General features: G+C 43.4%; 1 protein-coding gene across 3 annotated transcripts in view; it reads right to left on the bottom strand.

Annotated features, from left to right (window-relative positions):
• Positions 1-14,034: 14,034 nt before the first annotated feature.
• ppp1r21 (protein phosphatase 1, regulatory subunit 21) overlaps positions 14,035-18,443 on the bottom strand; it is a 127,187-nt gene continuing 122,778 nt past the window's right edge. For 2 of the 3 annotated variants that reach the window (XM_070888681.1, XM_070888682.1), the window contains one exon: positions 14,035-14,810. In XM_070888681.1, coding sequence (XP_070744782.1) covers positions 14,781-14,810 — 30 coding nt within the window. In that variant the 3' untranslated portion in view covers positions 14,035-14,780. The remainder of the gene's footprint in view (positions 14,811-18,443) is intronic. The other variant, XM_070888680.1, reaches the window with a different exon arrangement.

The following is an 18,443-nucleotide window of genomic DNA, read 5'->3' on the forward strand; positions in this document are numbered from 1 at the left end:
ACCAACCTGACCCCGCTACACAACACTGCCCCCTGATCATCAAAATCCATGGCACGACCTTGGACAACGTGGACCATTTTCCATACCTCGGGAGCCTACTATCAGCAAGGGCAGACATTGACGATGAGGTCCAACACCGCCTCCAGTGTACCAGCGCAGCCTGAGGGAGAGAGTATTTGAAGACCAGAACCTCAAATCTGGCACCAAGCTTATGGCAGGGCAGTAGTGATACCCTATACAGTAGACACCTCAAAGTGCTAGAGAAGTACCACCAGCAATACCTCCGCAAGATTCTGCAAATTCACTGGGAGGATAGATGCACCAATGTCAGTGTTCTCGATCAGGCCAACATTCCCAGCATTGAAGCACTGACCACACTCGACCAGCTCCGTTGGGCGGGCCACATCGTCCGCATGCCCGGCCCGAGACTCCCAAAGCAAGCGCTCTACTCAGAACTCCTACATGACAAACGAGCCCCAGCTGGGCAAAAGAAATGTTTCAAGGACACCCTCAAAGCCTCCTTGATAAAGTGCAACATCCCCACTGGCACCTGGGAATCCCTGGCCCAAGACTGCCCAAAGAGCCCCTCAAGTCTCGTCGCCAAGAGCATGCAGAAAACCAGCGCAGACAGCGGAAGGAGTTTGAAGCAAATCAGACTCCCCACCTACCCTTTCCTTCAACGACTGTCTGTCCCACCTGTGACAGAGACTGTAATTCCCATATTGGACTGTAGTCACTGGAGAACTCACTGAGAGGAAGCAATTCTTCCTCGATTGCGAGGGACTGTCAATGATGATGATGATGATGATGATTATGATGATGATGATGGTTCAGCCTGAAACAATGGTTGGGGAAGATTGAATCGACGGCAAGGGTACAGAGTTTATGGTGGGAGCTGAAGACGATGGCTTCTGTATTTCCAATGTTTAACAGGAGTAAACTGACAATTACCCAAGATTGGGTGTCGGACAATCAATCAATTGCTGGAGATGCTCTGGCAATGATCAGATATGCAGGAATGGAGCCAAATGAGGCTGCATCCACTGAGCTGGACAACAGAGGAGAAGCGTTGGAGGAGAATGGTCAACTGTGTTAAAAGCTGTAGAGAGGTTGAGGAGGGATAATGCCGCATGGTTACGGTCACTGTGACAAAGGATGTCATTTGCATCCTTGTTTGGTTCTGTGTCGGGGATGGAAACCTGATTAGAATGTTTCAATCATGGAGTTGTTGGAAAGATAGGCACAGATTTGGGAGGCAATAACACATTCACAAACTTTACAGACGAACGGGAAGTTGTAGATGGTTTGTAGTTTATAAGGACAGTGAGGTCGATGGTGGAGCTTTTGAGGAAGGGGTGATGATGACAGTTGTGAAAGAGGGCTTTATAGCCAAGGAGAGGTAACCACTTACAGTATCAGCAAATATGGGAGCCAGGAAAAGAAATTGGGTGGTCAACAGTTTAGAGGGAAAGGACCAAGCAGCAGGAAGTGGATCTCATGAATGAGATAAACTCGGAGAGATCATATGGGCAAATAGGAGAGAAATTGAAGAAAGATGTGGGATCAGTACTAGGGCAAGAGAGTCAAGGTGTGGTTTGGCTTGATGGGAAAAGGGAAAGGGGGATTAGCAGCAAAGGTAGCTGAATAGTTGGTCTGAATCTTTGTGACAAAGGGCTCAAAATTGGCCTATGCCGATTTTTGGCGCACTCACCCGAGTTGTGCCGCTTTTCTAAATTTCTAAGCTTCCAAGCGCGCTGAAAAAAGACGTCTCAACTTTGGCCGCTGTCCGGCCTCTCCCAGGTATTTGCGCAGCATGGCCATTCGAGTCAGGGGCGGAGCCAGCATCCCACGCTGAAAAAACAGTGCCGGGACATCTGCACATGCGCAGTAGCTCCTCGCCCCCAGCGTGTTGCTGCAGCGTGAGACCCAATACTGGCAAATGTTGCTGTGAGTAGGGGTATTTGATTTGCAGCTTTAATCATCTAGAAATCGCATCGATCGACCACTTGGCCAGGACTAGGGGTGGGCGGGCAGATCTATTGTGACAGAAGAACATAAGTGACTGAGGAACACAGAGAATATCTTATTTATTGAAGTAGACTTTATTTAGATAATATTAGCTCAATTTTGGCCCAGTATAATCATTACAAATAGTTGTTTAAATTAGTTGAGAGATTAGGGCAATTTAATTCAACTATCTTTTACTTCTTTTATTTTTGTAATTTAAGCTTCCATGAATGCTTCTGTTGCATAGTAAATTAACTTTGCAAAGTTTATCATATGATGTCCTGTATAGCTGTTTGATCCTATTTACATTCTTTAGTCAAGTCATTAAGTTCTGCTGGCCTCCGATGTACCTACCTGCGCTGATTTCTCAACTCTCTGCAAGGGTTTTCTGAAGTGGCCAGATACGCTGGCCTAAGTAGATTTGGAGTAACTATTAGCTGGCCAAAGTGGCCTAAATGGCCAAAACTGGCATAGGTGACTAGTTTTTCTCAAAAGGGGGAGTTACGATTTTTTTGGTTTAGTTTGGTAACTCACTCACTGATACTGGCGCAAATTGAATGTGCAAAATGGAGATTTTTAAGATACTCCAGAAAAATCAAGTTGCTCCCAAAAAAACAGAGCAACTCCTGGCCAATTTTGAGCCCAAAGAAATCCATGAGCTCCACACAGTTGTTGGAAATGAGGGAGGGTTTAAGGAGATGGTTGGTCGTGGAGAAAATAAGCCAGAGGCTATCTTTGCTCTCTAGGATGATTTTGGAGTAATGGGCAGTTTTGGCAGATGCGAGAGATGTCAGATAGCTCTTTACATAGCCTAACCTACATTACAACAGTAATCATACTTCAAAAGTACTTAATCGGCTGTAAAGCACTTTGGAACATTATGAAAAGCATTATATAAATGTGCTGATAGAATCATAGAATGATACAACACAGATTCAGCTCATTATGCCTGTGCTGGCTCTTTGGTAGAGCTATCCAATTAGTCCCACTCCCTGTTCTTTCCCCATAGCCCTGTAATTTTTTTCCCCTTCAAGTATGTATCCAATTCTCTTTTGAATGTTACTATTGAATCTGCTTCCACCACCCTTTCAGGCAGTGCATTCCACATCACAACAACCTGATCTTTTGAACTACTGTGTAAAAAAAAAGTTTCCTCATGTCACCACTGATTCTTTTGTCAATCACTTTAAATCTGTATCCTCAGGTTACCAAACCTTCTGCCACTAGAAACAGTTTCTGCTTATTTACACATGATTTTGAACACCTATCAAATTTCCATTAACCTTCTTTGAGGAGAACAACCCCAGCTTCTCTGGTCTCACCACATAACTGAAGTCCCTCATCCCCGGTACCATTCTAGTAAATTTCTTCTGCATTCTCTCGAAGGCCTTGACACCCTTCATAAAATGTGGTGCCTAGAATTGAACACCATACTCCAGCTGAGGCCTAACCAGTGTTTTATAAAGTTTTAGCACAACCTCCTTGCTTTTGTACTCTTATGGCTATATAAATAAAGCCAAGCATCCCATATGCTTTTTTTTTTAAAAACACAGTCTTCTCAACTTATCCTGCCACCTTCAGAGATCTGTGTACATTCACCCCCAGGTCTCTCTATTCCTGTACCCCCTTTAAAATTGTAACATTTAGTTCATATTGCCTCTCCCCATTCTTCCCACCAAATTGTATCTATCCCTTCACACTTCTGTTAAATTTCAACTGCCATATGTCTTCTCAGTTCACCAGTCTATGTCTGCCAGAAGTCTGTTATATCCTGCCCATTGTTTACTACATTTCTGTGTTTCGTGTCATCTGCAAACTTTTAAATTATACTTCGTATACCTTAGTCCAGGTCATTAATATGTATCAAAAAGAGCAGTGGTCCGAATACCGACCCCTGGGGAACACCACTGTATATCTTCCCCCATCTGATAAATAACTTCACCACTACTCTGCTTTCTGTTCCTTAGCCAATTTTGTATCGATGCTGCCACTTTAATCCCATGGGCTTTAATTTTGCTCAAGTTCGTTCTTTTAAACAACATCTGGTGATGGATGGCTAAACTAGGTGTGGGACTTGAGGGAGCGAAGATAGAGACCATACCAGGGAGACTAACAGAGTTGTGACAGTAAAGGCTTTGGTGAAAAGAGCATCACAGGTAGAAGTAAGGAAGTGGTTCAGAAGATCAACAACTGTAGACAAATCATGGCAAATGGAAGGCCAGAGATTAGGCAGTTGGGAGATTGAAAATAGTTGTGTGATCTGGGCGAGTTTTTTTTCCAGGGCGAACACATGAAGGAAGTGGTGTTGGAAGACGATAGGGGATGTGGGTGGTGAGGAATATAAGGTGTTTAGAGATGGCCTTGTCTATGATCGAGACCATGGGAGTCGAGGTCATGAGAGATGCCAAGGTCAATAGGGTGGCTATGAAAATGGGTAGGAGAGTTTATATGGAGGGAGCGGTTAATAGAGTACAGGAAGGCAATAAAATCAGAGGAAACAGTGCAAGGGGAGCAAGATGGCGATTGAAATCACAGAGGATGAAGAGTCGCTTACTGCACAGACAGAGAGAAAAGGAGGGTATTTTGGTAAGAAACTCAGGATAGGGGTTGGGAAGGGCAAAATAGATGGAACAAGATGAGGTGCTCAAAAGGAGGAGAAAGTACAAGAGCAGTAGGAGGAAGAGACCAAGGTGTGATTTGGTGATAAGGGCCACATTGCCACCATGGCTGTTTGGGTGGTGCAAAGTATTATCATGCAGGGAGGCTTTAGTAAGGAGCAAGGTGTTACCATCCATGAGCCAAGTTTCAGTCAAAGCCAGGATATCAATGCAGTCATCCACAATAAGTCTGTGGATGACAAGGGCATTGCTTTCAAGTGAATGGACACGCTGAAGGGAATTGAGAAGAGGGACAGTGATATTTGATACACTGGCAGAATCCACAGTGGTGGATGGAGTGCATGGGATGGGAAGGTTGTTAGTGAGGTTAGCTCCCAGCAGTACATTGGGATTGGAAGGTGAGTGGGATGGGAAGGTTGGCGAGAAGGATGTGGCAGTTGGGCATTACTGCGTAAGGAGGCAGTGACTGTGGAGAATGCCAAGAGAAGCAGAGAGTTGTTGTGGGCCTATTCAAAGGGGGTTCAAGCTTGGGGCAGCGACAGGAGATTAGGAGAGTAGTTGAGGGTAGGGATTTGTGAGGTGGGGGAGGTGGGGTGGGTGGTAGCTGAGAGTTCCTGAGAGGGAAAAATGAAAGGTGGCATGGTTGGGTGATGAGAGGATGAGACAGGAAAGGGCTCGAGAAGTCTATTTATTTTTTTTATTTTTAAAAGGGAGAAAGAAGTCATGGGTTCAAAACAACAACTGAAATTCATATACAAATGGACACAAAGGGATGTAAAGTTAGATGGCCATGGCAGAGATTCAAAGAGACATGACCTAGTCTTCAACAGAGACGATATGAAAAAGTTCAAAGTTAAAGTCTGAGGTCCTGTGGTGGAACAAAGTTGACTTGTAGACAGGGTGTAGATCCACGGCTGTTTAAAGATTAGACTTTCAGTTGCTGGAGGTTGTCCAGTGGAAAACGGATTACACTGGAGGAGTGGCGTCAACCACGAGTCAGCAGAGGTTGATGCAGGGGCTCAGTGGAGGTGCATAGCGACCTCAGATGTTAATAGGGGTGAAATTGTTCTGCTGCAAAGGAGCAGAATCCAGAGCAGGATGGGGAATCAGCAGGAATGGATCAGAGCTAGATCAGCATAGAGGGAAGAGTCCCACTGAAGCAGTAAACTTAGCCCGCAGAAGCAGATCAGCTATTGGAATAGAGAGACTGCAGCAAAGTATACAGTCTCAGTAGAAAGTGGCGGTAAAGGTGGAGGTCACAGAAGAGCCCAGAAGGAAGCAGAGAAATAGACTTTGGTACAGGAGAATGTGGATTTCTGCTCAGAACCCAATACAGCAGCAAAAGAGTAAAGCTGAAAAGCTGGCAGTGCATTGAAGTACAATCCTAAAAGCTCAGCATGTACCAGCAATAGTTGGGGAATGGACACTGTAGGCTGGAACAGGTTATCTTAAACCTGGAGACTGACGAGCAGAGCGGAGTCACGATAGCGGAGGCATAACAGCAGAACAACGCAGCTCTGATAGCAGAAGAGTCCAGGAAATCAAATGTGATTGTACATTCAGTGATGTTGACAATGTTCCCCAATTGTGTGCAACAATAAAGTGCAGATACAGAAACATGTACAGTCCATGCTAGTTAACACTCTTAAAATAGACTTTTGGTGCAAGGGATCTTTAGCTCTACCTGATGAAGGGTTATCCCCAAAATGCTGACCTGTCTTTCTCTTTCAGATGCTGATTGATCTGATACACATTTCCAGCATTTTCTGTTTTTAATTGATATCCATTATTCACAGTTTTTGTTTTTCTTTCCTTGAATCACATTAAACCTGACTAAAATAGCATAGCATCGCAAACACATCAGTGCCTTGTTTGTTCAGTGGAAATTGAGCTCACCATTGATAGATTAAAAGCACGCTATGGCTTTAACATTCTTCTGCTCTAAAATATTACATCGAAGACAGATGACTTAAGAGTTAGAAACCCCTCAGATGGGATATAATTAGTAAAATGCTGGTATTTTCTTCTATAATTAAACCCTTTGGCATTAATAAATTCCAAACAAATTAAGCAGCGGTATAGTATTGACTCTCTTCCAAATATTTATCATCTGGTAAAAATATTTACCTCGGGATTAAGCCTATTTTAAAAATTGCCCTGAAAGTAATTAAAAGATGGAGGATATTATACGGAGAAATTTGTAGCAATAGTTTTGAGACTGTTGGTTGATGTAATACAACTCGAAACCCAGTCTTAGGAAGAGAATTTGGGTCACTCCCTGGAATCAAATTTCAATTCTCAGTGCAGTCAAAGCAAAAACTCAGAATTGATTCAGTTTGAAGGAGCTAATTATTCTATGAATTACACTAATACTAAGGACCCAAGTTTCCACACGATAAAAAACGGGCGCCCCTCCGAGCTGGGCGCCCGTTTTTCGCGTCTTAAAAAAAAAATCGCGATTCTGGAGCGCTCTGCAGCTCCTTGTCTGCCTGGCGTGGCGCCCAGGGGGGCGGAGCCTACACTCGCGCCGATTTTGTAAGTGGGAGGGGGCGGGTACTATTTAAATTAGTTTTTTTCCTGCCAGCAACGCTGCGTGTGCGCGTTGGAGCGTTCGCGCATGCTCAGTGTGAAAAAAACATTGGCACTCGGCCATTTTTGTAGTTCTTTGTAGCTGTTTAATTTTTGAACATTTTTTTAATAAAAGCACATTAGCACTTGCAGCCTTCTCACTGTCTCCTCCCCCCTCCCCCGCGGGAAAGAACGGGTGCCTCTTTCCCCCCCCCCCACCGCGGGAAAGAACGGGCGCCTCCTCTCCCCTGCGGGCAGAACGGGCGCCTCCCCCCCCCCGCGGGAAAGAACGGGCGCCTCCCCCCCCACGGGAAAGAACGGGCGCCTCCCCTCCCCTCCCCCTCCCCACCGCGGGCAGAATGGGCGCCTCACCCCCCCCCCCCCCCGCGGGAAGAACGGGCGCCTCAGGCTGACTGCAGAATTCTCCGTGCCTGAAGCACTTTCACACAGGTAGAAAGATGGTTTATTTAATCTTTTCTTTGCTTATAAATGTTTATTCAGGTTGGATTTATTTGTATAATATTTGTAGAAGTATAAATAAGGATTTATTGTAGAATTTAATGAGTTCCCTTTCCCCCCCCCTCCTCGTTCTGGACGCCTAATTTGTAACCTGCGCCTGATTTTTTTAATGTGTAGAACAGGTTTTTTCAGTTCTACAAAAATCTTCACTTGCTCCATTCTAAGTTAGTTGGGAGTAAGTTTTCACTGTGGAAACTTTCAAATCAGGCGTCAGTGGCCGGACACGCCCCCTTTTGAAGAAAAAATTCTGTTCCAAAGTAGAACTGTTCTACCTGACTAGAACTGCAGAAAAAAAAATGTGGAGAATTGCGATTTCTAAGATAGTACGTTCTCCACCAGTTGCTCCTAAAAATCAGGCGCAAATCATGTGGAAACTTGGGCCCATAAAGTTATTGCATTTACTAAATCCTAAAGAGCGGCCAGTGAGTGTTGCATGTCCAGTTTCCTCTGACAGTTAAATTTGAACTTAAATTTTTAAAACATGAACGAATAAGTCTCAGGCTACTATTCTTGAATTATTTCTCTCCTTCCCCTGTTGATCATTCCATACTTCGCACACCATCACTTACTTGGCCACGGAGAGGGCCAGATGCTCTGCTCCAGGCCTCTGCCATTGGACTTCCAGAAGCTGCTGGGAAGTGCTAAACAGCAGCTCAAAGTGACACTCACTCCCTATGGGGAAAGCACCTGGCCTTCATTCTATGTCTCCCCCTGCCAGCACACCATAAAGAAAACAAATTAAATTAGCATATTTGCTACATTCTATTTCCGTTAAGGACAATTTACTGCATTGAACCTCCCACATTCTACCCTAAGTAAACTTGGTCATCCAAAACTCGGCAGCCCGTGTCCTAACTCGCACCAAGTCCCGATCACCCATCACCCCTATACTCGCTGACCTATATGGGCTCCCAGTTAAGCAACGCTTCGATTTGAAAATTCTCATCTTTACAAATCCCTCCATGGCCTCGCCCCTCCCTATCTCGAATCTCTTTCAGCCTCACAACCCCACAAGATGTCTGCGTTCCTCAAATTCTGCCCTCTTGAGCATCTTTGATTATAACTGCTCAACTATCAGTGGCTGTGCCTTCAGCTGCCTGGGCCCTAAGCTCTGGAACTCCGTCCGTAAAGCTCTCTAATCCTCTTTGAAGACGCTTCTTAAAACCTATCTCTTTGACCAAGCTTTTAGAACATAAGAACATAAGCAATAGGAGGAATAGACCATACGACCCCTTGTGCCTGCTCTGCCATTTAATACGATCATGACTGATCCGATCATGGACTCGGGTCCCCTTCCTTGCCCGCTCCCCATAACCCCTTATTGGTTAAGAAACTGTCTATCTCGGTTTTAAATTTATTCAATGACCCAGCTTCTACAGCTCTCTGAGGCAGCGAATTCCACAGATTTACAATCCTCAGAAGAAATTCCTCCTCATTTCAGTTTTAAATCGGCGGCTCCTTATTCTAAGATTATGCCCCCTAGTTCTAGTCTCCCCTATCAGTGGAAACATCGTCTCTGCATCCACTTTGTCAAGCCCCCTCATAATCTTATACGTTTCGATAAGATCACCTCTCATTCTTCTGAATTCCAATGAGTAGAGGCCCAACCTACTCAACCTTTCTTCATAAGTCAACCCCCTTCATCTCTGGAATCAATTTTGGTCATCTGCTGTAATTTCATCTTACGTGGCTCAGTGTCAAATTTATTTGTTTCGTCTTATAACACTGCTGTGAAGCCCCTTGGGACATTTTACTATGTTAAAGGCGCTATATAAATAAAAGTTGTTATTGTTTGTTGTTGTTGAAACAAGTGCCGTCATTACAGAAAATAATCTGCAACGAGTATACATTCACTTAAGGAATAAAAACCGCATAGGAAAATTGGTCCAACTGTGGCTCACAAGAAAATACTAGAATCTATTATTAGGGATGTGGTAACAGGGCAATTAGAAAATCAAAGTCAGTAACTTCAAATTTCTCTGTTATATTCCATCTACCATTCTTGCCCACTCACTTAACTTGTCTATATCCCTTTGCAGCCTCGTTGTGTCTTTTCACAACTTACTTTCCCACCTAGCTTTGTATTGTCTGCAAATTTGAATACATTACACTTTGCCCCCTCATCCAAGTCATTAATATAGCTTGTAAATAGCTGAGGCCCCAGCACCGATCCTTGCGGTTACCCCACTAGCCTGCCAACCTGAAAAAGTCCCGTTTATTACCACTCTGTTTGGTCCGTTAACCAATCCTCAATCCATGCTAGTAAACATGGATTTATGAAAGGGAAATCGTGTTTGACAAATCTGTTAGAGTTTTTGAAAGTCACTAGCAGGGTAGATAAGAGGGAACCAACAGATGTAGTATATTTGGATTTTCAAAAAGCATTTGATAAAGTGCCACACAATAAGTTTTAACACAAAATTAGAGCTAATAGGATTGGGAGTAATATACTAGCATGGATTGAGGATTGGTTAACGGACCAAACAGAGTGGTAATAAACGGGACTTTTTCAGGTTGGCAGGCTAGTGGGGTAACCGCAAGGATCGGTGCTGGGGCCTCAGCTATTTACAAGCTATATTAATGACTTGGATGAGGGGGCAAAGTGTAATGTATCCAAATTTGCAGACAATACAAAGCTAGGTGGGAAAGTAAGTTGTGAAAAGACACAACGAGGCTGCAAAGGGATATAGACAAGTTAAGTGAGTGGGCAAGAATGGTAGATGGAATATAACAGAGAAATTTGAAGTTACTGACTTTGGTACAAAAAATAGAAAAGCAGAATTTTTTTTTTTAAATGGAGAGAGATTGGGAAATGTTGGTATTCAGAACAATCTGGGTGTCTTTGTACACAAATCACAAAGTTAGCATGCAGATACAGCAAGCAATTAGGAAAGCAAATGGTATTTTAGCCTTTATTACAAAAGGATTGTAGTATAAGAGTAAAGAAGTCTTACTGCAATTATATAGGTTTTGGTGCGACAATTTGAAGGGAGGGTATACTTGCTTTAGAGGTAGTACAAAGGTTCACTAGATTGATTTCTGGGATGGGGGTGGGCAGTGGAAGAGAAAGAATTGTCCTATGAGGAGAGATCGAGTAGACTAGGCCTATATTCCCTCGAGTTTAGAAGAAAGAAAGGTGATCTCATTGAAAAGTTACTTAAAGCAAGTTGCCGAGGTTGCACAGGAAATTCAGTAAATTGGCATTAACGGACGCGGAGTATTAATTATAGCAGTGATCAGTCAGAGATTAAAAATTGCTGAGATTACTCAAAGTAACTTCTTAAATAACTGACAAGTGAACAGTTCTACTAAAAGGCCGAGCAAGAGATAATGGCTTCTCACACTAGCATGGAATGTCCATAGTAGAAACATAGTCTTTTCTGGGGTCATCACTTAAGGCCTTGTGATGAGATACAACACCGCCTCCAATGCAGCCTTCAGCCACCTGAGGAAAAGAGTGCTCTCAAATCTACCATCAAGCTCATGGTCTACAGGGATGTAGTAATACCCGCCCTCCTGTAAGGCTTAAAGGCATGGACCATGTACGGTAGACACCTCAAGTCGCTGAAAAAATACCAACGATGTCTCCTATGATCCTACAAATTCCCTGGGGGGACAGACGCACCAACATCCAGGCTAACATCCCCAGCATTGAAGCACTGACCGCACTATCAGCTCCGCTGGGCAGGCCACATAGTTCGCATGCCAGACACGAGACTCCCAAAGCAAGTGCTTTATGCGGAGCTCCTTCACGACAAACGGCCAAAGGTGGGCAGCGGAAACGTTACAAGAACACCCTCAAAGCCTCCCTGATAAAGTGCAACATTCCCACTGACACCTGGGAGCCCCTGGCCAAAGACCGCCCTAAGTGGAGAAAGTGTATCCGGGAGAGCGCTGAGCACTTCGAGTCTCAACGCCAAGAGTGTGCAGAAATCGAGCGCAGGCAGCGGAGAGTGTGGCAAACCAGTCCCATCCACCCCTTCCCTCAACGACTATCTGTCCCACCTATGACAGAGTCTATGGTTCTTGTATTGGACTGTTCAGCTACCGAAGAACTCACTTCAGGAGTGGAAGCAAGTCTTCCTCGATTCCGAGGGACTATGATGATGAAGATGGATTTATGGCTTTAATTCTTTTATGACTTTTAGATTTTTTCTAAATTATATGGGTGATGGTTTGAATTAGCTCATAAAGCTATAGCTTGGACACTTCCCAGCATTCAGTTCAACAGCTGAACTCCATTTTAAATAGGCCACTTTCAAGCCAAGCTCCATTTTAAGCAATTTACAGGCCATTTCCCCAATGAATTTCAAAAGCATCCCACCGGCAATTTACTTGGCACAACAACACATGCTGAATGTTCATTGTGTAACAATCCTTTCTTTCACTAGTGAAAATCCAGTGCTAAACAAAAACTACAGCATCAATGATTTATCATTTATGGTGTGTGATTAATACTCACTTCGTCAAGGTGGTAGAACATGGGCATTCCAACGGTAGCCCAGTAACTCAGCCAAGGTCATCATGAGAGGGGGGAAGGGGAGAAGAAAATGTTGGGAGAGAAAAATGAGTTTCTAAAATTTTAGGATGCACTTTTTGAACGTTTAAATTTAAAAAAACGCACTATCGATTTGAAGCTGAAGCATAGAAACATAGAAAATAGGTGGAGTAGGCCATTCGGCCCTTCGAGCCTGCACCACCATTCAAGATGATCATGGCTGATCATTCACCTCAGTACCCCTTTCCTGCTTTCTCTCCATACCCCTTGATCCCTTTAGCCGTAAGGGCCATATCCAACTCCCTCTTGAATATATCTAACGAACTGACATCAACAACTCTCTGCGGTAGAGAAATCTACAGGTTAACAACTCTCTGAGTGAAGAAGTTTCTCCTCATCTCAGTCCTAAATGGCTTACCACCTTATCCTTAGACTGTGACCCCTGGTTCTGGACTCCCTGCAACATCGGGAACATTCTTCCTGCATCTAACCTGTCCAGTCCTGTCAGAATTTTATATGTTTCTATGAGATCGCCTCTCATTCTTCTAAACTCCAGTGAATACAGGCCCAGTTGATCCAGTCTCTCCTTACATGTCAGTCCTGTCATCCCGGGAATCAGTCTGGTGAATCTTCACTGCACTCCCTCAATAGCAAGAATGTCCTTCCTCAGATTAGGAGACCAAAATTGAACACAATATTCCAGGTGAGGCCTCACCAAGGCCCTATACAACTGCAGTAAGATCTCCCTGCTCCTGTACTCAAATCCCCTAGTTATGAAGGCCAACATGCCATTTGCCTTTTTACCGCCTGCTGTATCTTTCAATGACTCATGTACCATGACACCCAGGTCTCGTTGCACCTTCCCTTTTCCTAATCTGCCGCCATTCAGATAATATTCTGCCTTCATGTTTTTGCCACCAAAGTGGATAACCTCACATTTATCCACATTATACTGCATCTGCCATGGATTTTTCCACTCACCTAACCTGTCCAAGTCACCCTGCAGCCTCTTGGCATCCTCCTCACAGCTCACACCACCACCCAGCTTAGTGTCATCTGCAAACTTGGAGATATTACACTGAATTCCTTCATCTAAATCATTGATGTATATTGTAAAGTAGATACGTAATTGTAAAATAATTCCAAGGGTTGATTTTACACAACATGTCTTTTAATCAAAATGGTTAGGGCACAAGAAGAATTGGTTTGTGTTTGAATAAAATGAAGGTGTTCATTTTATTGTAGAATCTGAAATTCCAAAACCACATCAGGTTCAACAGTTGGTGCTTTCAACTCTCAACCAAGTTCCGAACAAAAGCACTATATAAAGTGGTATTAAAGGAATACAGTAGTATTGTGTGGTAGGGGTCAATGGGACATTGTTGGGCAGAGTACAGGAGCCTTGCGGTCTAACCTGTATTACATCTATAAATACGCTATATAAATGCCAAAAGTGGAAAAACTAGAAGTGCCCCAATACCCAGCATTGAAACAGCCAGCCTTGAGAAATTAAAAAAGTCTTTTTGGATAAGAAGAAAACTGTGTGTTTGTTTTTTTTTTAAAAAAGTAAAATCCTCCCGTCATGGGAGGTTTAGTAAATAAAGGATCATTTTGGTCTTCTCTAAATAGCAGTTAGGAGAGAAATGCTAAACATGCTGGTGTTTCAGTTGCAAAATACTGAAACACTGAAGACACATAATAATTAAGGAGACAGCACCATTTTCATGATGCTCCAATGCAACCATATCCAATCAACAGAATATTCAATTGCTAAACACCTGAGCACATCCCACAGTGTATGTACAGCACCTAACTAAAATAGTTGTACATCACCTAGAAAAGTAATCTGCTTGGCTACTGGGCAAATAAAGTTTCTTTAATAAGACAGCACTCCAAGTGTACTTTTTTATTGATCAGTTTTTTTTAACCTTAACATTTTATGCACTGAATAGATTTTCACATTCAGACTTTCCGAGGGGGGGGGGGGGGGGGGGGAAGAGCAGAGGATGATGTGGGGAGGTGTGGGATGGTGGTGGGGGGAGGGGGAGAAGGTGCAGTATTAGTAGCCTATAAACACGGGGGTCAAAAAGCAGGCGTAAACTGGATAAATTAGAATTGTGCTCCACATTTCAAGAAATCAAAACACTTGATGCGCACAATGTGCTGGATTTTTCATTTCAGAAAATAGTTACACAATTAACATATACATTGTCACATAATTCAATGTACAAAACCCCCTTCATTATGGATTCACATAATGAAGTAAAATGATTAAAAAGCTATTGTTACAAATTACATATTGAATGGGAATTTCACAGGTACATTATTTTTGGAATAGGTTTTAAATGCCAGAATATTTTCCATTATGTTCCTACAACTTTAGGGAATGATTTTTAAAAAACATCCCTTTTAAGTAGAATTTTCTTTTGATTCCAAGGCTCTCTAGTGCACGCCTTTACTCCCAGCAAGAACTGCGACACAAATCTTCATTTGGCATCATAAACTTCCCTGTAGATAACAGTAGCCGCATCTTCAACGACAGATCTCTAACTGCATTGTGCCGTCAGACCCTATCGACTTCTGTTTTTCTTTGCAGTACCCTTCAAAGACAGAACAAGAAAAAAAACCTGTTGATTGATATGACTTGTCGTTTGATGCTGTGAATAATTCCAGTAACAGGCAAGTTCATTTGGCAAGTACCAAAAAAAAAATCTAGTGTCTTGGTAACATCTATCGAAATAACATACCTCTTTCTAATTTCAGCTGAATTTTTAAAGCGTACCAGAACAAATGATGTACTAAAATTTGTGGTTCATGAAAATCTGCACAAAGGCGAACAAAGCTATGGACACATTTTTGTCTATTTTCTCCACTTCCTTTTCCAGATATCTATGTCATTCACCATTTCTTGACTCAAATGGCAATACCAATGACTGATCATTGGGTGCTGACTCATCCTTGGATTGCCTTCCCACTGGAGGAAGGCAGAAGGTATCAACAGGTTATGGTTTACAAGGTGTGCCATGACCAAGGTTTCACTACCTGCAATTGATATGGACCAGGCTATTTTCTATCTTGTCACTGAAGGTCACAATGCTAAGCAACAATTTGCATAAACTCATTCTAAAGCAACTCGGGCCAAAAATTGCGGTTGGAGGATTCCCGCAGACGCAAGCCTCCGACCACCGAATACGATCCGCACCTACCTGTAGTCGCTGCGCACAATGAGTATTCCATTTTGAACCGGCAGAGTCCTGGGCAGCGCATGACGTCACGCCACCCAGGAACGCTGTGCGCGCGAGGCCTGTGACTTAGTTCGGAAAATAGTACCGCCCCAAACACCTGTCAAAAAAGTTAATTTGAATAGGCCACGTCCGATATTTTTAAACTCCAGTATTGTTGCATGGAGCTGTCACTACTATGAATGGGAATACATAAGAACATAAGAAATAGGAGCAGGAGTAGGCCATTTGGCTCCTCTAGCCTACTGCGCCATTTAATAAGATCATGGCTGATCTTATCTTGGGCTCAGCTCTACTCCTCCGCCCGCTCCCCATAACCCTTCACTCCCTTATCGTTCAAAAATCTGTCTTATCTGCACCTTAAATATATTCAATGACCCAGCCTCCATAGCTCTTTGGGGCAAAGAATTCCACAGATTTACAACCCTCAAGAAAAACCTCCTCATCTCAGTTCTAAATGGGTGACCCCTTATTTTTAAACTATGCCCCTTATAGTTCTAGATTTTCCCCACGAGTGGAAACATCTTCTCTGCATCTACCTTGCCGAGCCCCCTCAGTATCTTACATGTTTCAATAAGATCCCCTCTCATTCTTCTAAATTCCAATGAGTATAGGCCTAACCTTTCTTCATAAGTCAATCCCTTCATCTCAGGAATCAACCTCATGAACCTTCACTGAACTGCCTCCAAAGCAAGTATATCCCTCCTTAAATAAAAAAAAAAAGAGACCAAAACTGTACACAGTACTCCAGTTGTGGCCTCACCAATACCCTGTACAGTTGTAGCAGGACTTCTCTGCTTTTATACTCCACCACCCTTGCAACAATAAAGGCCAACATGCCATTTGCCTTCCTGTTTACTTGCTGTACCTGCATACTAACTTTGTGTTTCATGCAGGATCGGTCCAAGTCAGCATGGATTTATGAAGGGGAAATCATGCTTGACAAATCTTCTAGAATTTTTTGAGGATGTAACTAGTAGAGTGGACAAGGGAGAACCAGTGGATGTGGTGTATTTGGACTTTCAAAAGGCTTTTGACAAAATCCCATACAAGAGATTGGTGTGCAAAATCAAAGCACATGGTATTGGGGGTAATGTATTGACATGGATAGAGAACTGGTTGGCAGATAGGAAGCAGAGAGTCGGAATAAACGGGTCCTTTTCAGAATGGTAGGCAGTGATTAGTGGGGTGCCGCAGGGGTCAGTGCTGGGACCCCAGCTATTTACAATATACATCAATGAGTTAGATGAAGGAATTGAATGTAATATCTCCAAGTTTGCAGATGACACTAAGCTGGATGGCGGTGTGAGCTGTGAGGAGGATGCTAAGAGACTGCAGGGTGTCTTGAACAGGTTAGCTGAGTGGGCAAATGCATGGCAGATGCAGTATAATGTGGATAAATGTGAGGTTATCCACTTGTGGCAAAAACAGGAAGACAGATTATCTGAATGGTGACAGATTAAGAAAAGGGGAGGTGCAATGAGACCTGGGTGTCATGGTACATCAGTCATTAAAGTTTGGCAAGCAGGTACAGCAGGCGGTGAAGTAGGCAAATGGCATGTTGACCTTCAAAGGTAGAGGATTTGAGTATAGGAGCAGGGAGGTCTTACTGCAGTTGTTCAGAGCCTTGGTGTGGCCACACCTGGAATAGTGTGTTCAGTTTTGGTCCCCTAACATAAGAACATAAGAAGTAGGAACAGGAGTAGGCCATCTAGCCCCTCGAGCCTGCTCCGCCATTCAGTAAGATCATGGCTGATCTGGCCGTGGACTCAGCTCCACTTACCCACCCTTTCCCCGTTACCCTTAATTCCCTTATTGTTAAAAATCTATCTATCTGTGATTTGAATACATTCAATGAGCTAGCCTCAACTGCTTCCTTGGGCAGAGAATTCCAGATTCACAACCCTCTTGGAGAAGTAATTCCTTCTCAACTCGGTTTTAAATTGGCTCCCCCGTATTTTGAGGCTGTGCCCCCTAGTTCTAGTCTCCCCTACCAGTGGAAACAACCTCTCTGCCTCGATCTTGTCTATCCCTTTCATGATTTTAAATGTTTCTATAAGATCACCCCTCATCCTTCTGAATTCCAACGAGTAAAGACCCAGTCTACTCAATCTATCATCATAAGGTAACCCCCTCATCTCCGGAATCAGCCTAGTCTGAGGAAGGACATTCTTGCTGTTGAGAGAGTACAGTGAAGGTTCACCAGATTGATTCCTGGGATGGCAGGACTGACATATGAGAGACTGGATCAACTGGGCTTGTATCCACTGGAGTTGAGAAGAATGAGAGGGGATCTCATAGAAACATAAAATTCTGACGGTATTGGACAGGTTAGAGGCAGGAAGAATGTTCCCGTTGCTGGGGAGCTCCAGAACCAGGGATCACAGTCTAAGCCATTTAGGACCATGAGGAGAAAGTTCTTCAGAGAGTGGTTAACCTGTGGAATTCTCTACTGCAGAAAGTTGTTGAGGCCAGTTCGTTAGATATATTCAAAAGGGAGTTAGATATGGCCTTTACGGCCAAAGGGATCAAGGGATATGGAGAGAAAGCAGGAAAGGGTTACTGAGGTTGAATGATCAGCCATGATCTTATTGAATGGGTGTGCAAGCTCGAAGGGCTGAATGGCCTGCTCCTGCACCTAATTTCTATGTTTCTAAGGACCACCAGGTCCCACTGTAATGCAGCAATTTGTAATCTCTATTTAAATAATAATTTGCTATTATTTTTCGTACCAAAGTGGATAATCTCACACTTTCCACATTATACTCCATCTGCCAAATGTTTGCCCACTTACTTAGCCTGTTTATATCTTTGCAGATTCTGTGTGTCCTCCTCACAACTTGTTTTCCCACCCATCTTTGTATCATCGGCAAACTTGGCTACATTACACTCGGTCCCTTCATCCAAGTCACTAATATAGATAGATTGTAAATAGTTGAGTCCCCAGCACCGATCCCTGTGGTACCCCACTAGTTACCTTTTGTCAACCGG

This window comes from Pristiophorus japonicus, chromosome 9, assembly GCF_044704955.1.
Source record: "Pristiophorus japonicus isolate sPriJap1 chromosome 9, sPriJap1.hap1, whole genome shotgun sequence".
In the NCBI taxonomy this organism is placed as follows: Eukaryota; Metazoa; Chordata; class Chondrichthyes; family Pristiophoridae; genus Pristiophorus; species Pristiophorus japonicus.